The sequence below is a fragment of the Erinaceus europaeus genome, chromosome 17 (assembly GCF_950295315.1).
Source record: "Erinaceus europaeus chromosome 17, mEriEur2.1, whole genome shotgun sequence".
Lineage (NCBI taxonomy): Eukaryota > Metazoa > Chordata > Mammalia > Eulipotyphla > Erinaceidae > Erinaceus > Erinaceus europaeus.
The window spans coordinates 64,941,383-64,966,281 of NC_080178.1; the positions used below are offsets into that span (position 1 = coordinate 64,941,383).

General features: G+C 41.4%; 1 protein-coding gene and 1 non-coding gene across 2 annotated transcripts in view; one reads left to right on the plus strand and one right to left on the minus strand.

The window, feature by feature from the left end:
- The window catches only part of NUP98 (nucleoporin 98 and 96 precursor), a 106,050-nt gene that overhangs the window by 37,469 nt on the left and 43,682 nt on the right, over nucleotides 1–24,899 (minus strand). The window contains exons 11-19 of the mRNA XM_007527507.3: nucleotides 24,115–24,207; nucleotides 22,926–23,066; nucleotides 19,726–19,859; nucleotides 18,185–18,372; nucleotides 15,975–16,091; nucleotides 13,891–14,189; nucleotides 13,376–13,489; nucleotides 3,374–3,512; nucleotides 1,641–1,818 (exon numbers count right to left, since the gene is read on the minus strand). Coding sequence (XP_007527569.2) covers nucleotides 1,641–1,818; nucleotides 3,374–3,512; nucleotides 13,376–13,489; nucleotides 13,891–14,189; nucleotides 15,975–16,091; nucleotides 18,185–18,372; nucleotides 19,726–19,859; nucleotides 22,926–23,066; nucleotides 24,115–24,207 — 1,403 coding nt within the window. The remainder of the gene's footprint in view (nucleotides 1–1,640; nucleotides 1,819–3,373; nucleotides 3,513–13,375; nucleotides 13,490–13,890; nucleotides 14,190–15,974; nucleotides 16,092–18,184; nucleotides 18,373–19,725; nucleotides 19,860–22,925; nucleotides 23,067–24,114; nucleotides 24,208–24,899) is intronic.
- On the plus strand, nucleotides 16,568–16,670 carry LOC132534143 (U6 spliceosomal RNA). Its single transcript, XR_009545819.1, has one exon. It is a non-coding gene; the product is annotated as a U6 spliceosomal RNA (small nuclear RNA).

Here is a 24,899-nt window from a genome sequence, read left to right on the forward strand (position 1 = left end):
ATGTGCAAGGACCCAGGTTCAAGCCCTCAGTGCCTCCCTACCTGCAGGGGGAAACCTTCACACGTGAAGCCGTACTGTAGGTATTTGTCTCTCCCCCGTCTTATCTCCACCTTTCTCTTAATTTCTGGCTGTCTCTATCCAATAAATGATTATAAAAAATTTTCTTTAAATGTGCTGGGCGGCAGCACACTTAAGTGCACACAGTATGAAGTGCAAAGGACCTGTGCAAGAATCCTAGTTCAAGCCTCCACCTACCTGCCCAAAGAAGAGTCAATTCACAAGCAGTGAAGCAGGTCTGCAGGTGTCCATTTTTCTCCTGCACTATTTTCCCCTCCCAATTTCTGTCTTATCCAAAAAAAATCAGATAAAAGTAAGTACAAGTGGTGAAAAGCACAAGGACTGGCATAAGGATTCCGGTTCGAGCCACAAGCTCCCCACCTGGAGAGGTGTTGTTTCACAGGCGGTAAAGCAGGTCTGCAGATGTCTATCTTTTTCTCCCCCTGTCTTCCCCTCCTCTCTCCATTTCTATCAACATCAGTAACAATAATAATTGCAACAACAACAAAAAAAGGGCAGCAACAAAAGGGAAAACAAGTAAATAAATAAATAATAAGGTCACCAGGAGTAGTGGATTTGTACACAGTGCAGACACCAAGCCCCAGCAATAGCACCAGAGGTTTAAAAAAAAAAAAAAAAAAAAACATGGGCTGGGGACACAGCGTAATGGTATGCAAAAATATTCTTAAGCCTGAGACTCTAAGGTCCTAGGTTCAATGTGAGCCCCACCGTAAGCCAGAGCTGAATAGTGCTCAGGAGATGGCAGCAAGGATTTGAATCATGAGTCCAGGAAGTTTAGATTGTTTAAGTCTTTAACTACTTAGAAGGTTCACTAGATGTGAGTCGGGCAGTAGTGCAGCAGGTTAAGCACAAGTGGAGCGAAACACAAGGACTGGTGTAAGGATCCCGGTTTGAGCCCCCGGTTGCCCACCTGCAGGGGCGTCATTTCACAGGCGGTGAAACAGGTCTGCAGGTGTCTATCTTTCTCTCCCCTCTCTGTCTTCCCTTCCTCTCTCTCCATTTCTCTCTGTTCTATCCAACAACAAGAACATCAATAACAATAATAATAATAACTGTAACAAAAAAACAAGGGCAACAAAAGGGAATAAATATTAAAAATGTTTTTTAAAAGTTCACTAGAGGGAGTCGGGCTGTAGCGCAGCGGGTTAAGCGCAGGTGGCGCAAAGCACAAGGACCAGCATAAAGATCCCAGTTCGAACCCCGGCTCCCCACCTGCAGGGGAGTCGCTTCACAGGCGGTGAAGCAGGTCTGCAGGTGTCTATCTTTCTCTCCCCCTCTGTCTTCCCCTCCTCTCTCCGTTTCTCTCTGTCCTATCCAACAACGACGACAACAACAATAATAACTACAACAATAAAACAACAAGGGCAACAAAAGGGAATAAATAAAATAAAATATTAAAAAAAAAAGTTCACTAGATATAAAGCTGACAGCAAACCATGATAAATATCTATGCCATTTATCTAATTTGTAAGACAAAAGAGAATTTAAAAGAGAAGTTTCTTCAAACACAAACATTCTGTGATTCTTTATCTCTAAAAAAAAAGCCAGAGACTACACTATACCTTAAACACCCAAGACCCTGTTTCTGGACGGTATTCTTTGAACTGAGCTCCCTGTTTTCTTGAGACTGCTTCCAGTCTTCCCTCATAGTTTATATCAGCAAGTCGATCTGGGCTCTTTATTAAACAACGAGATGTTTTATCTGTTGGCCAAACTCCATCCAGTGTAACTTCAGCTTTCCTGTAACATATAAAAAGTACATTATAACCAAGAGCAGGAAAACTTAACAGTAAAGAAAGCTATTAATAATATATAGTTTGTTTGTTTGTTTGAAAACAGAGTATGGTGAATGTAGATAGCATAATGGTTATGCAAAGGGACGCTCATGCTTGTTGAGGGTTTGAAGTCCCAGGTTCAATCCCTCATACCACCGTAAGCCAGAGCTGAGCAGTGCTCTGGGAAAAAGGAAAGGAAAAAAAAGTAAAGGGAGTCAGGTGGTAGCACAGTGGGTTAAGCGCACAAATGACCAGCGTTAGGAGGTTCGAGCCCCCAGATCCCCACCTGCAGGGAGTCGCTCACAGGCGGTGAAACACATCTGCAGGTGTCTATCTTTCTCTCCCCTTCTGTCTGCCCCTCTTCTCTTCATTTCTCTCTGTCCTATCTAACAATGACGACATCAGTAACAACAATAATAACTACAACAACAATAAAAAACAAGGGCAACAAAAGGGAAAATATTAAAAAAGAAAAAAAGTAAGAATCCCTATGGTAGTTTAGATCGAATATAGTACAGAAGGTGGACCAGTCCTTCTGTGTCTCTTCATTTCTCTCCCCGTCTCAAAGTTAAGTACATAAATATTAAATACTGAGGGGGAGGCAGTTTCACAGAATCATGAATATGTTAAGTCCAGGATTCATTCCTTGTCACAGCATTGAAGAAGATTCAAAGCATATTTTCCCCCTAACTACTATGGTACAACTCTTCCTCCCTCCCTCCTTCCTTATTTTAACCAAAGCAATCAGTTCTGCAGGTGGGGAGCCAGGGGCTCAAACCAGGATCCTTACGCCATGTGCGCTTAACTGGCTGTGCTACCGCCCAACTTCCAACAATAAACCTTTAAATTTTCGGGAAGTTGCACAGTAGTGCAGCGGGTTAAGCGAACTTGGTGCAAAGCACAAGGACCGGCATAAGGATCCCGGTTCGAGCCCCCGGCTCCCCACCTGCAGGGGAGTTGCTTCACAAGCAGTAAAGCAGGTCTGCAGGTGTCTATCTTTCTCTCCCCCTCTCTGCATTTCTCTCTGTCCTATCCAACAACTACAACAATAAAACAAGAGGAACAAAAGGGAATAAAGAAATATTTAAAAAATAAACCACTATTAGTCATTAATCATAAACAATAGCTTAGAAAAAACAAAAACAAAACAGATGGAGAGGGGTATGAGGTGACGCACCTGGGTAAGTGTACAGGCCCCAGGATCAGGGCCCCTGATCCTCACCAGCAGGGGTAAGCTTTATGCTGGTGTCTCTCTGTCTCTCCTTCTGTATTCACCCCCTCCCTTCAATTTCTGTCTACTCAGAATCAATAAAAAGTATTTAAAAAAGAAAGCTAACAGGTCTAATAAGGAAAAGATGTGGAAAGTCAGAGTAGCATGTAGTTATTTATATTTTTAAATGTGGAAAAACAAAAATTACATAAGAAAACCAAATAACAGAGAATATACTATAAACACTTTTTATAGAAAAAATTTTATAGAAAAAAATGATTGTTTTCTAAATAAGTACATCAAGTCATACCTATTTAGCCCTTCACCCACAGGTGGTTTTAGGTTATCATCTAAGTAGACAATCACTTCTTTCCTTCGGATATGCACAATTTCATCCAAATTTAGATTTGTTAAATTCACATCTCCTTCAAAATAGATTGAGCCATAACCTAAAAGATAGAGCAAAGAATTAAAGTGATTAATCAGAGGAAATTAGCAGCTATCAACATAATATTTTTAAAATACTTATTTATTCCCTTCTGTTGCCCTTGTAGTTGTTGTTATTGATGTTGTTGTTGTTGGATAGGACAGAGAGAAATGGAGAGAGGAAGGAAGGACAGAGAGGGGGAGAGAAAGAGAGACACCCGCAGACCTGCTTCACCACCTGTAAAGCGACCCCCTGCAGGTGGGGAGCTCAGGCTCGAACAGGGATCCTTACGCTGGTCCTTGAGGTTTGCACGACTTAGCCTAACCCACTGTGCTGCCGCCCAACTCCCTACAAATTGCTCTTTTTTTCCTTTTCTTTTTATTGTTGTAGTTATTATTGTTGCTATTATTGATGCTGTCAGTTGTTAGAAAGGACAGACAGAAATGGATAGAGATGGGGGACACAGGGGAGGTTGTGTGTGTGTGTGTAGACAGACACCTGCACATAACTCGCTGTGCTACTTACTGCCCAACTCCCAGTAAATTGCTATTTTTAAAGTACTGAGCAATACCTTGGATCTGTATTTCCTCAATAATTGCTATTAGCGACAATGATATTGTCCCATGGTTTGACGTAGTTTACAGCATAGTCATCCTCAAAGCAGTATTCTTTTGTTTAAATAGCTGTTTATTTTTCCCTTTTGTTGCCCTTATTTTTATTGTTGATATCGTCGTTGTTAGATAGAACAGAGAGAAATGGAGAGGAGGGGACGACAAGAGAGAGAGAGAGAGAAAGTGAGACACCTGCAGACCTGCTTCACAACTCCCATGCAGGTGGGGAGCCCGGGCCTCAAACTAGGATCCTTACGCTGGTCACCTCCCCAGTGTTTTATTTTATTTATTAATCCCCTTTTGTTGCCCTTGTTGTTTTATTGTTGTAGTTATCATTGCTGTCGTCGTTGTTGGATAGGACAGAGAGAAATGGAGAGAGATGGGGAAGACAGAAAGAGAGGGGGAGAGAAAGACAGACACCTGGAGATCTGCTTCACCGCTTGTGAAGTGACTGCCCTGCAGGTGGGGAGCCGGGGCTCGAACCGGGATGTTTATGCCAGTGCTTGTGCTTTGCGCCACCTGCGCTACAAGCCTGACTCCCTCAACTCGGTATTCTAAAAACTTGTTTCCGGGAGTAGGGTGGTAGCGCAGTGGGTTAAGTGTAGGTGGCACAAAGCACAAGAACCAGCGTAAGGATCCCGGTCCGAACGCCGGCAACCCACCTGCAGGAGAGTGCCTTCACAGGCAGTGAAGCAAGTTTGCAGGTGTCTGTCTTTCTCTCCCCCTCTGTCTTCCCCATCTCTCTCCATTTATCTCTGTCCTATCTAGAAATAACAGCAACAATAATAGCTACAACAATAAAAAAGCGGATTCGACTTCCGGAGGCGGAGCTACGAGCAGCAGATCGCTTTCTCTTCTCTCCTCTCCTCTCCCGGATCAACTAGGAATACCAAAGGAGACCACCTGGACTGAAACAAGACAGGACTAGAATGACCACAGAAACCCAGTAAATCACCCGTGAGTACAAACACGCGTGGCTGGTGACAGAGAGGAGAGAGGGGCCTAAGGAGAGATTAAGTGACTGCTAACAGTTCGACAGTCTGTCAGTGGAGACACCACCTCCAGTCTGCTCCACCAACAAGGGGACAGCTGAAGGGAGGAAAGGACTCCCCAGAGACTCACCAAGTACAACTCTGAGTCTCCATTGCTACTACCCTCAGAATCTGGAGCAGCAACAGGGAGGGACACCAGGGAACAGAGATCTAACCGGGAAACTCAGGAGAAGACCTATACCTCGGTGGCATAGCTGAAGGGCTGTGAAAGTCTCTTTGCATAACCACTGGATTATCTCTGCCACACCCTGCTTTATCTCTTGGTCAGGAGTCATTGATTAAGCCAAGAAGCCTATTGATAGTTTAAAAGCCCTCAGGCTACCATAGCCTACAGGGGAAAAAAAAAAAAAAAGGCTTTTACACCACTGAACTGCAACTCAGGGATTGAAAAAACTGTTAACTTATATAAAATGGTTAAAACAACAAGAAAAAATAATGGAGACTCGAACCAGGACAAGAGTCCAGCTAAAAGTCCTCCAGAGGGCGAAGCACAAAACAACGAGTTCAACATCCAAACATTAGCTAAGGAAATAATAACAGGAGTGAGTAAAGAATTTGAAAAAATTGTAATCAGAACTGCAGGAACAACAAATGAGAATATGGAAGAAAATTCTAATTATCTCATGGTTATTAGAGAGCTGAAAGCTGAAATTGCTGAGCTAAGAAGGCAACTAGCTGAACAAGCTAAAACAGTATCAGAGCAGGGCAACAAAATAGATGAACTCCAGAAAGCAGTAGAGGGCAGAGAGAATAGAATCAATGAGGCTGAAGACAGAATTAGCAAGATTGAGGATGAATTAGAGACAACTAAAGAAGAAGTAAGAGATCTCAAAAAGAGATTAAGAGATGCTGAAAACAACAACAGAGTCCTATGGGATGACTTCAAAAGAAACAATATACGCATTATTGGCTTACCAGAGGAAGAAAGAGAAGGGGAGGAAGAAAGCGTTCTCCAGGCCATAATAGCTGAAAATTTCTCTAGTCTAGACAACACCAAAGACATAAAGATTCAAGAAGCCCAGAGGGTCCCAAACAGAATTAACCCAGACCTAAAGACACCAAGACATGTCATACTTAGATTGGAAAGGAATAAGGATAAAGAAAGGATCCTCAAGGCTGCAAGAGAAAAACAAAGAGTCACCTACAAAGGAAAACCCATAAGATTAGCAGCAGACTTCTCCATACAAACACTACAGGCCAGAAGAGAATGGCAAGATATCTATCGAGTGCTCAATGAGAAAGGCTTTCAGCCAAGAATACTATATCCTGCTAGATTGTCATTCAGACTAGATGGAAGCATCAAAACCTTCTCAGACAAGCAACAGTTGAAGGAAGCAACCATCACCAAGCCTGCCTTGAAAGAAGTTCTGAAAGGTTTCCTATAAACAACCAGACCACCACAAATAGAACATATATCAAAACACTCTAAAACTCTACAAGAATGGCGTTAAAATATCTTCAATCTTTGATATCAATAAATGTGAATGGCCTGAATTCACCTATTAAAAGACACAGAGTAGGAAGATGGATCAGAAAACACAACCCAACAATATGTTGTCTACAGGAAACTCACCTAACGCAACAAGACAAACACAGACTTAAAGTGAAAGGATGGAAAACTATCATACAAGCCAATGGCCCACAAAAAAGGGCAGGAACAGCTATTCTCATATCTGACATGATAGACTTTAAAATACATAAGATTAAAAAAGATAGGAATGGACACTACTTAATGCTCAGAGGATCAGTCAATCAAGAGGACTTAACAATTATTAATATCTATGCACCCAATGAGAAGCCATCTAAATACATCAAACTTCTACTGAAAGAGCTACAGCAATATATTAACAGTAACACAATCATAGTAGGGGACTTCAACACCCCACTATCTCAACTTGACAGATCATCCAGAAAGAAAATCAGTAAAGACATAAGGGAGCTAAATGAAGAGATAGATAAACTAGAACTATTGGACATTTTCAGAGTCATTCATCCCAAGAAACTGGAATACACATTTTACTCAAATCCACATGGATCATTCTCAAGGATAGACCATATGTTAGGCCACAAAGACAGCATCAGCCAATTCAAGAGCACTGAAATCATCCCAAGCATCTTCTCAGACCACAGTGGAATTAAACTAACACTTAACAATCAACAAAAGATTAGTAACAGTGCCAAAATGTGGAAGCTAAACAGTACACTTCTTAACAACTTCTGGGTCAAAGAGGAAATCAAGGAAGAAATCAAAATGTTTCGAGAGTTCAATGAAAATGAAGACACAAGCTATCAAAATATTTGGGACACAGCTAAAGCAGTCCTAAGAGGGAAGTTCATAGCTATACAAGCACACATTAGGAAACAAGAAAAGGCACAAATAAACAGCCTGATTGCACATCTTAAAGAACTAGAAGAAGAACAACAAAGGAACCCTAAAGCAACCAGAAGGACAGAAATTACTAAAGTTAGGGCAGAAATAAATAACATTGAGAATAGGAAAACCATACAAAAGATCAATGAAAGTAAATGTTGGTTCTTCGAAAGAGTAAACAAAATCGACAAACCTTTAGCCAGACTCACAAAACAAAAAAGGGAGAAGACCCAAATAAATCGGATAGTCAATGAAACAGGAGATATCACAACAGACACTGCAGAAATTCAACATATCATGCGAGGCTTCTATGAACAACTATATGCCACCAAGTTAGAGAACCTGGAAGAAATGAATGATTTCCTAGATACCTACCAACTTCCAAAACTAAGTAAAGAGGAAGTGGACAACATGAACAGGCCCATCACAGCTAATGAAATTGAAACAGTTATCAAAAATCTTCCCAAAAATAAAAGTCCTGGACCAGATGGTTTTACAAATGAATTCTACAAAACTTTCAAAGAAGAACTAATACCTCTACTTTTAAAAGTCTTCCAGAAGATTGAAGACACTGGAATACTCCCTGCCAGCTTCTATGAAGCCAACATCACTCTGATACCAAAAGCAGACAGGGACACAACCAAAAAAGAAAACTACAGACCAATATCTCTGATGAACATAGATGCGAAAATATTGAACAAAATTCTAGCCAACCGGATACAGCAGTATATCAAAAAGATTGTTCATCATGACCAAGTGGGGTTTATCCCAGGCATGCAAGGTTGGTTTAATATACGTAAATCAATCAATGTGATCCACCACATCAACAAAAGCAAGACCAAAAACCACATGGTCATATCAATAGATGCAGAGAAAGCCTTTGACAAAATACAACATCCCTTTATGATCAAAACACTACAAAAAATAGGAATAGATGGAAAATTCCTGAAGATAGTGGAGTCTATATATAGCAAACCTACAGCCAACATCATACTCAATGGTGAAAAACTGGAAGCATTTCCCCTCAGATCAGGTACCAGACAGGGCTGCCCACTATCACCATTACTATTCAACATAGTGTTGGAAGTTCTTGCCATAGCAATCAGGCAGGAGCAAGGAATTAAAGGAATACAGATTGGAAGAGAAGAAGTCAAACTCTCCTTATTTGCAGATGACATGATAGTATACATGGAAAAACCTAAGGAATCTAGCAAGAAGCTTTTGGAAATCATCAGGCAATACAGTAATGTGTCAGGCTATAAAATTAACATTCAAAAGTCAGTGGCATTCCTCTATGCAAACACTAGGTTAGAAGAAATTGAAATCCAGAAATCAGTTCCTTTTTCTATAGCAACAAAAACAATAAAATATCTAGGAATAAACCTAACCAAAGAAGTGAAAGACTTGTATACTGAAAATTATGAGTCACTACTCAAAGAAATTGAAAAAGACACAAAGAAGTGGAAAGATATTCCATGCTCATGGGTTGGAAGAATTAACATCATCAAAATGAATATATTACCCAGAGCCATCTACAAATTTAATGCTATCCCCATCAAGATACCAAGCACATTTTTTAGGAGAATAGAACAAATGCTACAAATGTTTATCTGGAACCAGAAAAGACCTAGAATTGCCAAAACAATCTTGAGAAAAAAGAACAGAACCGGAGGCATCACACTGCCAGATCTCAAACTGTATTATAGGGCCATTGTCATCAAAACTGCTTGGTACTGGAACATGAACAGACACACTGAACAGTGGAATAGAATTGAGAGCCCAGAAATGAGGCCCCACACCTATGGACATCTAATCTTTGACAAAGGGGCCCAGACTATTACATGGGGAAAGCAGAGTCTCTTCAACAAATGGTGTTGGAAACAATGGGTTGAAACATGCAGAAGAATGAAGCTGAATCACTGTATTTCACCAAATACAAAAGTAAATTCCAAGTGGATCAAGGACTTGGATGTTAGACCAGAAACTATCAGATACTTAGAGGAAAATATTGGCAGAACTTTTTTCCGCATAAATTTTAAAGACATTTTCAATGAAACGAATCCAATTACAAGTAAGACTAAGGCAAGTATAAACCTATGGGACTACATCAAATTAAAAAGCTTCTTCACAGCAAAAGAAACCACTACCCAAATCAAGAGACCCCTCACAGAATGGGAGAAGATCTTTACATGCCATACATCAGATAAGAGTTTAATAACCAACATATATAAGGAGCTTACCAGACTCAACAACAAGACAACAAATAACCCCATCCAAAAATGGGGGGAGGAATTGGACAGAATATTCACCACAGAAGAGATCCAAAAGGCCGAGAAACACATGAAAAAATGCTCCAAGTCTCTGATTGTCAGAGAAATGCAAATCAAGACAACAATGAGATATCACTTCACTCCTGTGAGAATGTCACACATCAGAAAAGGTAACAGCAGCAAATGCTGGAGAGGATGTGGGGTCAAAGGAACCCTCCTGCACTGCTGGTGGGAATGTCAATTGGTCCAACCTCTGTGGAGAACAGTCTGGAGAACTCTCAGAAGGCTAGAAATGGACCTACCCTATGACCCTGCAATTCCCCTCCTGGGGATATATCCTAAGGAACCCAACACATCCATCCAAAAACATCTGTGTACACATATGTTCTTGGCAGCACAATTTGTAATAGCCAAAACCTGGAAGCAACCCAGGTGTCCAACAACAGATGAGTGGCTGAGCAAGTTGTGGTATATATACACAATGGAATACTACTCAGCTGTAAAAAATGGTGACTTCACCGTTTTCAGCCGATCTTGGATGGACCTTGAAAAAATCATGTTGAGTGAAATAAGTCAGAAACAGAAGGATGAATATGGGATGATCTCACTCTCAGGCCGAAGTTGAAAAACAAGATTAGAAAAAAAAAACACAAGTCGAACCTGAAATGGAATTGGAGTATTACACCAAAGCAAAAGACTCTGGGGTGGGTGGGTGGGTGGGTGGGGAGAATACAGGTCCATGAAAAATGATGAATGAAATAGTGGGGGTTGTATTGTTAAATGGGAATCTGGGGAATGTTATGCATGTAAAAAAAAAAAAAAGAAGAAGAAGTAGAAACGCAAAGCAGAAATTGACTGAGTTTGGAGTATGGCACCAAAGTAAGAAAGCAGAAGTACACTAGAGTTTGCAGTGAGTACCTCCCTAATACTACCTCTCCACTTTTCCAAGCTTTGGGTCCATGATTGCACAACAATTTGTTTGGCTTTGTATGTTAACTCTCTTTTCAGTCACCAGGTTCCAGGTGTCATCAGGATGCCGGCCAGACTTCCCTAGATTGAAGACACCACCAATGTGTCCTGGAGCTCAGCTTCCCCAGAGACCCATCCTACTAGGGAAAGAGAGAGGCAGACTGGGAGTATGGACCGACCAGTCAACGCCCATGTTCAGCGAGGAAGCAATTACAGAAGCCAGACCTTCTACCTTCTGCAACCCTCAATGACCCTGGGTCCATGCTCCCAGAGGGATAGAGAATGGGAAAGCTATCGGGGGAGGGGGTGGGATATGGAGATTGGGCGGTGGGAATTGTGTGGAGTTGTACCCCTCCTACCCTATGGTTTTGTTAATTAATCCTTTCTTAAATAAAAAATTAAAAAAAAAAAAAAAAAAAAACAATAAAAAAGCAACAAGGGCTACAAAAGGGAATAAATAAATATTAAAAAAAGAAGAAACTTAAGTAAAAGTAACGCTGTTACATAAATAACCCTTAGCCCCTAGTCAGCAGTATGAGTTGAAACGTTTAGCATTTAAAATTTTTTATTTGCTTTTATACTTGTTTTTTTATTTGCTTTTTTTTTTTTTTTAAATATATTAACGAGAAAGATAGAAGAAGAGAATCAGACATCAGTCTGGTACAGGCACTGCCACTGATCGAACCCAGGACCTTATGCTAGAGAGTCCAACACTTTATCCACTGGAACACCTCCTGGACTGCTATACTTTGAATTTTTCCATTTTTTAAATTATCTTTAATTTCTTTATTGGATAGAGACAGCCAGAAATTGAGAAGGAAGGGGATAATGGAGAGGGAGAGAGACAAAGAGACATCTGTACCCTGCTTCACCACTAGCAAAGCTTTTCTTCTGCATGCAGGTGGGGACCAGGAACTCGAACCTGGGTTCCTTAGCATTCTAACATTTGCGCTCAAGCAGGAGCACCACCACCTGCCCCCCACTTTTTATTCTGAGAGAGAAACAGGTGGGCTGAGCAGTGGCACACCTGGATAAGAGCAAATAATACTATGAACAAAGAACCACATTCAAGCCCCACTCCCCACCTGCAGTGGGATGATTCACAGGCAATGAAGCAAGCCTGCAGATGCCTATCTTTCCTCTCTCTCTCTCTCTCTCTCTCTCTCTCTCTCTCTCTCTCTCTCCCTTTCTCTCTCCCCCCTCCCGTCTCAATTTCTCTGTCCAGAACAAAATGGGAGGGTGGTGGAGGTGGTGGAGAAGCAGAGACAACAGAGCCCACTCTAATATATGAAGTGCTGGGGTGAAAACCAGGGCCCACACGCATTCTGCTCACCGATCTACCTAGCTGCTGGGACATTTTTTTAATAAAAAACAAGATGAGATTCGTACAGGGAAAAAATTTCTTCCTGTAATAACTTGAGTATTATTAATCTTTTATCAACCACTCAATAGCATATTTCCAGTATTTTATTTAATTATAAGCAATAAACTGAAGTTACCAAAGAATATTTATGGTTGGAGTATTTATCAATCATTCCATTCCAGAGAGTGAACAGGACCTCACTTGTGTGGGATACCAATTAGCATTTACCTTTTTTTTTTTCCCCCTGCCACCAGGGTTATCATGGGGGCTCAGTGTCTGCACTTTGAATCCACTGCTCCTGGAAGACATCCCCTCCCTCCCTCATTGCTGCTGCTGCTGCTGCTGCTGCTGCTGTTGCTGGATAGGACAGAGAGAAACTGAGAGAGGAGGAAAAAGAGAGAGGGAGAGAAAGATAAGATACCTGCAGACCTACCTCACCGCATGAGAAGTGACCCCCTGCAGGCGGGGAGCCAGTGGTTTGAACCAGGATCCCGGTGCAGGTTCCTGTGCTTCGCACTATATGCTTTTAACCTGGTGCACTACCACCACCCCCCACCTGCCAATTGTTTTATTTTCTTGTATTTGAAAGAACAGAGAAATTGAGCGAGAGAGGAAGGAAGGAGACACACCTGAAGCACTACTTCACCACTTGTGAAGCTTTAGCCCTGCGGGGGGAGCAGGACACAACAGACACCAGAAGCTCGAGACCCCGTCCTTGTACATTTGAAACTTGTGCCATCAATCAGGTGTGCCACTGCCCAATCTGCACGGGACAGTTTCTTATTCTTTATGCTTTGACAGAAGCAGGAGAGAAGAGGGAGGAAAGGTATACAGAGAGGAGGGATTTCACTGCTCTACCACAAAGAGAACTCCACTAGCTCAAGCCCGCATCTAACAGAGTAAGATGTGACATGCTTCAAGACAGTGGTCTCCTAGATGCCTCATGTTTCTTCTCGCTATGTCAAGTGCTCAGGCCAAGATGGTTCCAATATAGAGGAAAGGGCTGAATTCAGGAGCTGGTGCAATGACTCACTAGGACAGGGTATGCCGTATGTATGACCCAGGGGCAAGCCTGGCCGAAACAGCACTGAATGAAGCTTCAATGCTATGGTGCCGCTCTCACTCTGTGTCTTTCTACATATCGTTAACAAAATAAAATAAAACGGACTGAATTAAGATCTCAAGCTAATTTCAAAGCCAAAGTGCAGGTCTCTGGCTTAGGACACAATAAACTCCAAACCTCACTCACCTTTACGACCAATCGTGAAATCAGAGACAATGCATTCTCCTTTGTCATTGGTGATTTTTGCAAGGTCGCTCATAGATGGAATAGTGTAGTAACCAACCTTAGTGAGAACAATGCCTGTAACAAAAGAAAGAGAAAATAATTTTCCCTGTAGGAATTTTCAGTAATGTTTATTTCACTATTTTTTTTTTACTTTAAATCACTTTGTACAAAATATGAAGTGAGCTTAAATAATCAATACCTAGCAGTCAGCAGCTGGTACAGTGGCTAGAATATTGGGCTTTTCTTCTTTCTCCCATATCTGTGATTAGATCTTTAACAACTCGACACTGTATCCAGAGAACCACCTACTGGGCCTCACACATGCAAGCTCTGCTAAAATACCTAGATGATGGCTCCCTTACAAAATGCTTTATTTTTATTATTAATACTATTATTTTATTCTACAACATAGGAAATCTGACGTGCAATGCCTCAAATGAATAGGGGGAAAGGACCCATGTACCACTGAATCTGACCTGCTGGATGCATGTGGCAAGAACTGTTTTCTGCTTCTTCTCGATCATCCTGCAGTGACTCTTCGTGAAAAGAGGCCTCTTCGCTGCTTCCTTCCAGCCCGTTTCTTAGGGCAGCACGCATGTTTAATGCAACGATGGTATCATCCACACTGCTGCTATTGTCCTGCTTATTTCCAGCACTCTCTGGGGTTTGAGGAATAGGTTTGGCAATAGGATTAGTATAAAAACGTGATACAAGAGAATCATCATCTACGTCCTGCTGGTGGTTCTCATCAACAGGTTTGCTCAGGAAACTGAATCTGAAATGGGAGAAAAAGAAACAATCTCTTAAATCTCTGGTAGTACTTGTACCAAAAACAACAGTTACACTTTTGCTATGATGTTATTAAGTGTCTAACACTGCTAGTTAATGCTACATACTGAAAATTCATTTCAGACAGATAGTAATCCTGCTAACGTTGATACTGTTCTTGTATAGAACACTAGTTCAAAACATGAAGCAGGTTAAGATGACAAAGCTTCATACATTAATTTATATATGTTTTTTTATCGTTGTAGTTATTGTTGTTATTGATGTTGTCATTGTTAGATAGGACAGAGAGAAATGAAGAGAGGAGAAGACAGAGAGAGGGAGAGAAAGATAGACACCTGCAGACCTACTTCACTGCCTGTGAAGTGACCCCCATGCAGGTGGGAAGCCAGGGCTCAAACCTGGATCCTTAACACTGGTCCCTGCACTTTGTGCCATGTGCGCTTAACCTCATGCGCTACCGCCCAACTCCCCTATGTTTTTGTTTGTTTGTTTGTTTTTTATATATAGTTTTAAATAATGAGAAAGACAGGAAGGGAAAGAAAGAACCAGACATCACTGGTACACGTGCTGCCGGGGACTGAACTCAGGACCTCATGGTTGAGAATCCAGTGCTTTATCCACTGCAACACCTCCTGGACCACTATGCGTTTATTTATACCACAGTGCTGCCCAGCTCTAGTTCACTTAGAGGTTAGTGCAGGGAATGAACCTGAGACTCTGGAGCCTGACATGAGAGTCTCTTTGTATAACCATTATGCCATATCTCCTAGGATTTAACTTTTTTAAAATTTATTTTTAGTATTTATTTATTCCCTTTTGTTGCCCTTGTTTTTTATTGTTGCAGTTATTATTGTTGATGATGTCACCATTGTCGTCGTTGGATAGGACTGAGAGAAATGGAGACAGGAGGGGAAGACAGAGAGGGGGAGAGAAAGACAGACGCCTGCAGACCTGCTTCACCGCCTGTGAAGTGACTGTGGAGAGCCAGGGGCTCAAACCACTCGTGAAGCTTTCCCCTGCAGGTGGGGACCAGGGGTTTTGACTTGGGTCCTTGTGCACTGTGATGTGAGCACTTAACCAGGTGCGCCACGACCTGGCCCCCTGTGCTACTGCTCCTTTATATCTTTCTCTCTGCTGCTATCTGAAAAATCAGCCAGAATGGTAAAACCCAGGAGACAGCCCCAACCCTGTTCTCCCCCCGCAACCCACCATCTAAAAGTGCTTATGCTACTACCTTCTCCTTTAAGCATTTCTCCAATAATCTTGACTTGGTGTGGCCCCATGTGAGTAAGTATCACTACAATAATTATCAAAGCATAATTTTTTTTAATGGAGTGGACAAATTCTTCTACTTCTTTTTAAATACTTTTGCCAGGGTTATTGCTGGGGCTCATTACCAGCACTATGAATCTACAACACCTGATGGCCAACTTTATTTATTTAAAAAAATTTTTTTTCCTTCCCTGTTTGATAAAGATTGAAAAAGGGGGGTAGATCCACCTGCAGGGGGAAAGCTTCATAAGTGGTGAAGTAGTGCTGTAGGTGTCTCTCTGCCTCTCGCCTTGTCTATCACCCTCTTCCCTCTCAATTTCTGGATGTGTCTAGCCAATAAATAATAAAAAAAAAATTTAATTTAGGGGAAAAGGGGGAGTAGACAGGGAGAGTGAAAAGAGACACCTGCAGACCTGCTTGATGGCTCCTGCAGTGTTCGTGCTACAGGTGGGGGTTAGGGGCTTGAACTTGGATCCTTCTGACAGAATGTTCAGCTTACCTCTCTCCATTTTCTGGATAATCAGATGGTGAGGCTAGATCTTCTGAATCTCGATTAACAGGAGAGAAGAGGCTGCTATTGTTAAGGTTTTTTAAAACCAACTTCTTAATGCTCTTCCTATAAAGATCAAAAGGAGGGGGAATAATCAAATACTGTTATCTGTGTACAAGTCTGGAAGCTTACCTGCTGAACCCCACCACCACATAATACATTTAAAATTGGAATAGAAAAGAGCATTCTTGAATGACATAACAATTCTACTTCACAAACTCTTCCTTAGAATACAAAAAGCATAGTAACAAATAATGCACACAGCTGTTTGGAAGAAGAAAGCTAAATACATTCAAAGTATGTAGGGAATGCTGTTATTTTTTTCTTTTCATTTTTGTTATACGGCTCAACTCTGGTTTATGGTGGTACTATATTGTGACTGGTGACTTCAGAGCCTTAGGCATTTAAGTCTTTTGCATAACAAAGGCCAAAGCATTATTAAGGTTCTCAGACTTAGTCAATCTACTAAACCCATCTTTGGAAAGCAAAGTACTATTGTAGTGTTAACCATAGTCATAAAAGTCCTTCATGAATGCTTTACCACCTATGGTATAATAGTTTTATCTAAAAACTGGAGCAATACACAGATTAGTATGGTCCCTGCACAAGGTGGACAGAAAAATCCATGAAGTGTCCTATATATTTTAAAATGAGAGTACAAGAAAAACAAAAAACCATACTTTCCCATTTAATCCTTGCTGCTTGAAGATTTCAGAGAGGGAGGGGGGTTAAGCACAGCATATTGGTTATGCAAACAGACTATCATACCTGAGGCTTTGAGGACCCTGGTTAAATTTCATCACACCATCTTAAGCCGCAGCTGAGCAGTGGTGCTCTGGCTAACATACACAACTACAAATACTAAGGGATCGGTTGCAATTTACCTCAGAGTTGATCCCAAAGCCCTTTCAATCTATGTCAAACAGCTTGCTAAATCCAAAATAAAACAATGAGGCTCAAAGAATGTTGTTTAAACTCTTAGTGAACCTGCCACGGGCCAGCTGGATATCAAATACAAGGAAGGACGTGGATTCAAGACCCTGGTCCTCACCTGCCAGGATGTGTGCGCATGGAGGGGTAAGAGGAGAAGAGGACTGTACTGTGTGTGTCTCCATGGGATCAAAGATGATGGTAGACTATTGGTTTGCTGGAAAAGCCATGACAATATTTGGTTGTTTTTTTTTTTCCATGTCTTTTTTTGTTTTTCTTTTCGTTTTGTTACCAGAGCACTGCTCAGCTCTAGCTTATGGAAATGCATCAGGACTTTTCTGATAAACCAATACTTGCACACACACACCCTTCAGCTTCAAATAACATCATATAAGCACTGGGGCTGGGCGGTAGCGCAGCTGGTTAAGCAGGCAAGGACTGGCGGACTGGCATACGGTCCCAGTTCCCAACCTGTGGCGGGGGGGGGGGGGGGGGGAAGGTCCGCTTCAGTAGTGGTGAAGCAGGTCTACAGGTGTCTTATCTCTCTCCCCCTCTCCTCTCTCGATTTCTCTCTGTCCTGTCCAATAATAATAAACAACAAGGGCAACAAAAAGGAAAAATAGCCTCCAGAAGCAGTGGATTTGTAGTGCAGGCACGGAGCCCAGCAACAACTCTGGAGGCAAAAAAAAAAAAAAAAAAATCATACAAGCACTATTTAAAAGAACTTTAAAGTGATGCATTTAGAAAGCTGAAAGCATATTAAAGTATTTTTACTATATATAGTTACTCCCTAGGAAGATCAGGTTTTTTTTTTTAAATATTTATTTATTCCCTTTTATTGGCCTTGTTTTTTACTTTTGTGGTTGTTGTTGTTGTTGTTGTTGATGTCATCATTGTTGGATAGGACAGAAAGAAATGGGGGGGGGGAAGACAGAGGTGGGGGGAGAAAAAGAGACTCCTGCAGACCTGCTTCACTGCTTGTGAAGTGACTCCCCTGCAGGTGGGGAGTCTGGGGCTCTAACCCAGATCCTAACACCAGTCCTTGCGCTTAACCCGCAGCGCTACCGCCCGACTCCCGAGATAAGTTCATTTTTACACTTCCCTGTGATCTAGTTTTCAAATGAAACACAGTAACTTATACTAACAGAAGTGTATATTAAGAAAATAATAATTATATATATTTTATAGTAGTATTTTATATTAATTTGTTTCAACAAAAGTAGACTTACTTGGGCATAAATGCTCCATTGGCTAAGGATGGTTCATCATCATCCAGTCCATCAAAGAGCTGCGATTTGGCTGTCCCTGTGGTTTGTAAAGCCTTTGGTCGAACTCGGGTAGCAGGGCGAGGTGTTAGTTTATAATGTGTGGGTGTAGTGAGAGCTTTCTGAGCTGCTGGATTTGTTGGTTTCAATCTCTGAAAAACGAAATCATTGAAGAACATTAAAAGTTAAAGGAAATGGTTCTGACCTTAATCAGAAGACTCCAAATATTATTACTGTACTTTAATATATTCGTGATGAAATCTAGACAACATTTTTTTATTTTGCCGCTTAAAGGCAATATTATTTTAAGGAAAATCAAGTCTTTATGAAATGTATATTTGCTCAAATATAAAAATAAGAACAATATCTGACTTATTTCAAGGATGCTAAAAGGTTTACACCTTTGTTTCTATTTCACTGCTTATATTATGGTTAGTCGTGCTGTCTTGTGTAAACAGGGAAAATAATTTTACTCCTAGCGCAGTGAAAAATAATGTGGTTTCCAAGCTTTGGGTCCATGATTGCTCAACAATTTGTTTGGCTTTGTATGTTAACTCTCTTTTCAGTCACCAGGTTCCAGGTGTCATCAGGATGCCGGCCAGACTTCCCTGGATTGAAGACCCCACCAATGTGTCCTGGAGCTCAGCTTCCCCAGAGACCCACCCTACTAGGGAAAGAGAGAGGCAGACTGGGAGTATGGACCGACCAGTCAACGCCCATGTTCAGCGGGGAAGCAATTACAGAAGCCAGACCTTCTACCTTCTGCAACCCACAATGACCCTGGGTCCATGCTCCCAGAGGGATAGAGAATGGGAAAGCTATCGGAGGAGGGGGTGGGATATGGAGATTGGGCGGTGGGAATTGTGTGGGGTTGTACCCCTCCTACCCTATGGTTTTGTTAATTAATCCTTTCTTAAATAAAAAAGAAAAAAAAAAAAAGAAAAATAATGTGGGAGGCCAGGAGGTGATGCACCTGGTTAAACGCACACATTATAGTATACAAGGAGCTGGGTTCAAGCCCCTGTTCCCCACCTGTAGAGGGAAAGCTTCCGGTGAGGCAGAGCTGCAGGTGTCTTTCTGTCTCTTTCCCTCTCTACGGCCCCCTCCCCTCTCAATTTCCTCAATTTTCCAATAATAAATTAAGGAGCTAGGTGGTGGCATACTTGGTGGTGTGCACACGTTACAATGTGCAAGACCCAGATATGAGCCCCTGATCCCCACCTGCAGGGTAAAAGCTTTGCTAGTGGCGAAGTAGGGCTGCAGGTATCTCTTTCCCTCTCAATTTTGGCTGTCTCTATCCAATAAGTAAATAAGGATAATTTAAAAATCTTTAAAAATCTATCAGTTAATTAATTAAAATATTTTTTTAAATAGGGGAAAAAAACATAATGTGTAATAAAAAAGTACCCCTAACATTCCTTGGCACATACTAGGTAAGGAATTACATTCTGTACATTATTCTCCTGTTCTGAGAATACATTTTACAGAAACATTCTTAAGATTACCTCTTCTTTTTTCTTGGGATCTGACATGGGATTTCGAAAGAGAGGCGAGTCTCCAAAAGGTGAGTACGTTAGACTATTGATGTGCTGCTGAAGAGCTGCCTGCTGGGCAGCAGAAGCATTCGGATCTGTCAGAGCTTTCAGAAAAGAGAAAACATGGTGTCAATCTAAGGGCGCAGTTTGCTGAGAGCAAAATAAAGCAACACTTCTGAAGATGTTCTTTACAAAACATTAAGATTTATTCAATGAGGACCAGAAAAGTAAACTGAAGAAAAAAAGCAAAGGGATGTGTCAAAAACATGAAGAGGCATTTCACACATGGGTAATTTCTCTTGGGTATTCACCATTACTAATAAAGAATGAATTGAAATAACCTTGAAGAGGCACTTTCTACTTATACCTCATTATAGCTGTTGTACAATTAGCAATTATGACAGTACTCAGGTAAGTGAGATTTTTTAATCTTTTGGTTTAGTAACTAGGCATGCTGATTTAACTGAAGGGTTTAAACTAACAAATATGAGCAGATGTTTAAATATGTTTAAATGAGGGGGTCAGGTGGCTGCCAGGTACCCATAACTCCAAATTTCTGTCTGCTACCAAGATCTGCATGGAGCACAAAACAGAGAAAATAATTTGTACTAATAAATCAAGGCAGAAGCCTAAAAACAAAACAAAAAAATAAATGAAACCAAATAAAACTGTGCTACATAAACTCATGAATAAGACTTTTAAAGCACAGCTCGAGAGCTCACCACACAGGCCCTGGCAACCTGACTCCATGCCTGACACCACCATATGTCTGAGCTGAGCAGAGCTCTGATCTCACCCTTCCTGCCCTCCATCATAAAAATATATGTGAACAAAATTATAAACTGGATGCCTTATAAGGAAGCCAACAAAACCAATGTGTTTGGTTTGGCTGCTCCCCCTCCATTCCTGGATAGAAGAGGAGAAAGAAGAGAACAAGGAGGAGGAAGGGAGAGAAAGAGATAGAAAGAAAGAACACTGGTAGGGAGTCGGGCTGTAGCGCAGCGGGTTAAGCGCAGGTGGCGCAAAGCACAAGAACCGGCATAAGGATCACGGTTCAAGCCCCCGGCTCCCCACCTGCAGGGGAGTCGCTTCACAGGCGGTGAAGCAGGTCTGCAGGTGTCTATCTTTCTCTCCTCCTCTCTGTCTTCCCCTCCACTCTCCATTTCTCTCTGTCCTATCCAACAATGACAACAACAACAATAACTACAACAATTAAAAAAAAAAAAAGAAAGAAAGAACACTGGTATTTTCAGTAAGAGTGGACTCACATGAGCACCTTACAACTAAGATTCTAAAAAATAATTATAAAAGTCAACACAAGGGTAAGGGAGAAAGCATAATGGTTATGCAGAAGGGCCTTCATGCCTGAGGCTCCAAACTTGCAGTTTCTGTCCTGTACCCTGTACCACTACTATTACTACAAAGCACAGCTGACCAGTGCTCCAGTAAAGGAAGGAAAGAAACTACTCCGCTATTAAGAATGATAAATTCACCTAATTCACATCATTTTAGATGGAACTTGAAGGAATCATGTTAAGTGAGATATGCCAGAAAGAGAAGGATGAATATGGGATGACCACATTCATAGATATAAGAACAGAGTGTTCTGGAGCTGACACAGTGTAGATAAAGCATTGGACTCTCAAGCATGAGGTCCTGAGTTCAATCCCCAGCAGCACAAGTATCAGAGTGATGTTTGGTCCTTTCTCTCTCTCCTTCTATCTTCATCAATAAATAAACTAAATCTTTAAAGAGAGAGAGAGAGAAAGAAAGAAAGAAAGAAAGAAAGAAAGAAAGAAAGAAAGAAAGAAAGAAAGAGAAGGGAGGAAGAGAAGGAAGGAAGAGAAAGAAAAGATAAACACAAGGTAAAGCTCGGACTAGGTTTAGTGTACTGTACTAAACTAAGACTGGGGGAGGAGGGGCACTTTCAGGTCCAGGTGCACGAAAGGGGAGGACCTAGGCTGGGGGTAAGATTGCTTTGCTGAGCCTGTGCCGAAATAGCTCAGTTGGGAGAGTGTTAGACTGAACAAGATTGCTTTGCTGGAAAAAAATTTTACATATGTATCAACAACTATTTATTGTAAACCATTAACCCCCACGGCACTTAAAAAAAAAAAGAGAGAAAGTTTTTTTTTCCTAATGTTTTTTTAAAAATATTTATTTATTCCCCTTTGTTGTCCTTGTTGTAGTTATTGTTGTCATCATTGTTGGACAGGACAGAGAGAAATGGAGATAGAAAGGGGAGTCAGAGGGGGAGAGAAAGACAGACACCTGCAGACCCGCTTCACTACCTGTGAAGGGACTCCCCTGCAGGTGGGGAGCCAGGGTCTCGAACCAGGATCCTTATGCTGATCCTTGTGCTTTGCGCCAGTGCGCTTAACCAGCTGTGCTACCTGCAGCGCTACCGCCTGACTCCCATTTTTTTTCTTTTTAACCAGATCACTGCTGAGGTTCTCTATTTCTCTCTGTCCTATCCTACAACAGCAGCAGCAGCAATGACAAGGGCAACAGTAAGAGCAACAAAATGGGAAAATGGCCTCCAGGAGTGGTATATTAGTGTAGGGAGAGCCCCAGTGATAACCCTGGAGGCAAAAAAAAAAAAAGAGGATGCAATACAGAGATACAGATAGATTAGGAAGGCAGGCAGACCAATAGAGGAGCTGGGTGGTGATATTCTTTTTTGAGCACAATGTGCAAGGATCCAAGTTTAAGGTGAAGCACTGCTGCAGTTGTCTCTTTATCTGAATACAATATAGTACTTCATTGAAAGGTAAGAACTTAGCTATCAGTTAAGTTGTAGTTATAAACTGTAACAAAAATGGGCATATTTGAGAAACTAGGCCCAGGATCCGGGAAGCAGTCTAAGTTAGGATCTAGTATGAGCTCTCCTACTGCAGGATTGTTCAATGACAAGCATGTGTGCACTATTTTGGTATGGACGGTACAATGATGGCGTAGAAAAATCAGGTCAGTCAGTATTAACAAGAAATAAAGGGTAGGGGTAGATAGCGTAATGATTATGCAAACAAACTCATGCCTGAGGCTCCAAAGTCCCAGGTTCAATCCCCTATAATACCATAAACCAGAGCTGAGCAGTGCTCTGGTGAGAGAGAGAGAGAGAGAGAGAGAAAAGAAATTCAGTGAAGCCTTTTAAAGTGACTGAAACTTACCGACTGGAGCCTGGGGGGCTCCAAAGCCCAAACTAGCTGTTGTGGTATTAAACCCAGTGGTCCCAAAGGCTCCTGTCCCAAGAGGCGCTCCAATCTTAGGCTGGCTGTTCCCAAACAAAGATGCCTGTCCAGTACCAAGAGCTATATAAAGAAGAAAGAGATCCCTGAAATTGTTTTCTTGCACTTCATACCACATGTGCTTAACCTGGTGAGCCACTGCCAGATGCCAGAAGTTGTTTTCTTACAAGTTTTCTTAACCATACACAGTGCTCCAGGAGGTAGCACAAAGGCTAAAGTAGTGAGGTCTTCAATTCAATTCAATCTCTGGCACTGCATGTACCAGACAGAATCTGTTTTCCTCTCCCTCTCTAATAACTCAATCTTTTAAAAACACAATTAGGTACTTCATAATTATCACTTAATTAACAAAAACAAAGAAATAACAGTAAATACTGACTACATACCAGGCACTGAACTGAGTATTCTGCATACTTCAGGGCTAAATTAACAGCTCTATATACTTCAGTTACCTTGACTATATAACATGTAAGTTATCTACCCTAAGATCAAAATAAATATGTATTAAAGAAGTTAGTACGGGGGAGTCGGGCAGTGGTGCAGCGGGTTAAGCGCATGTGGCGCAAAGCGCAAGGACCGGCATTAGGATCCCAGTTCTAGCCCCTGGCCCCCCACCTGCAGGGGAATCGCTTCACAAGTGGTGAAGCAGGTCTGCAGGTGTCTCTTTCTCTCCCCCTCTCTGCCTTCCCCATCTCTTTCCTTTTCTCTCTGTCCTATCCAATAACAACGTTAAAACAACAATGTTAAAACAAGGGCAACAAAAAGGGAAAATAAATAAATAAATAAATAAATAAATAAATAAAAATTGAAAAAGTACTGGCACAAGTTCCAGGAATAATCCTGGTATCAAAATAAAAAAGTAGGGGCTGGGTGGTGGTGTACCTGGTTGAGTGCACACATTACAGTGTGCAAGGACCCAGATTCGAGCCCCTGGTCCCCACCTGCAAGGAAAAGCTTTGCAAGTGGTGAGGCAGTGTTGCAGGTGTCTTTCTCCCTCTCTATCTCCCCCTTCTCTCTTGATTCCTGGCTGTTTCTATCAAATAAAAGATAATTTAAAAAAATTAAAAGTAGAAAGTCAAGTTATACCTGACATTCATGTTGAGACCCTTACCTGTCCCGAATCCTGGAGCAAGGCCAGTTCCCAGAGTCCCTTGTCCTGGTTTACTTCCAAAAATACTACTACCACTGGTATTTGTGTTGAAACCTGAAAGTACAAAAGAATAAATGGACTGTACTTTTTACATAAGTCTCAGTCAACTGTATAAGGGAATTTAAATAAAAGCAGTCTGACCTTAAGTTGTTCATCCTTTCAGTTATTGATACTGAGAAACCCCATATGGCAAGCTTTTTTTTTTTTTAGAGACCCAGAACCCTTCCTATTTACATATATATATATATATATATCTCAGGCATAAAATATCAATTCAATAAAGACCTAATATTAAAAAGCAAAGTGATTGTGCTTGAGCATTGGGAAAATTTCCTTTGTATGACTTTAAGCTTCTATCTGATGTGTTATGTGTAAATACTGGAAAACTCAAGTTTCAAACCTTGTTAAAAATAAAATAATTCAGGTTAGAGAGACCTCAGCCAGTGGAGTACATACTTTACTATGTGAGACAGTTCTCATGTGGACTCCCTATCTCCCTCAAACTTACACATATGAAAGAGGAGAGAGAGAGAGAGAAAGAAAGAAAAGAGGTAAAGAGGTGCCAGGTGGTGGCACACCTGGTTAAGTGCACAAGGACACAGGTTCAAGTCCCTGGTCCCACCTGCAGGAGGGAAGCTTCAGGAGTGGGAAAGCAAGGCAGCAGGTGTCTCTCTCTCTCCCTCTCCCCTCTCAATTGCTGTTTCTATCCAATAATAAGTAAACTATTTTTAAAATATAAAGTAAAA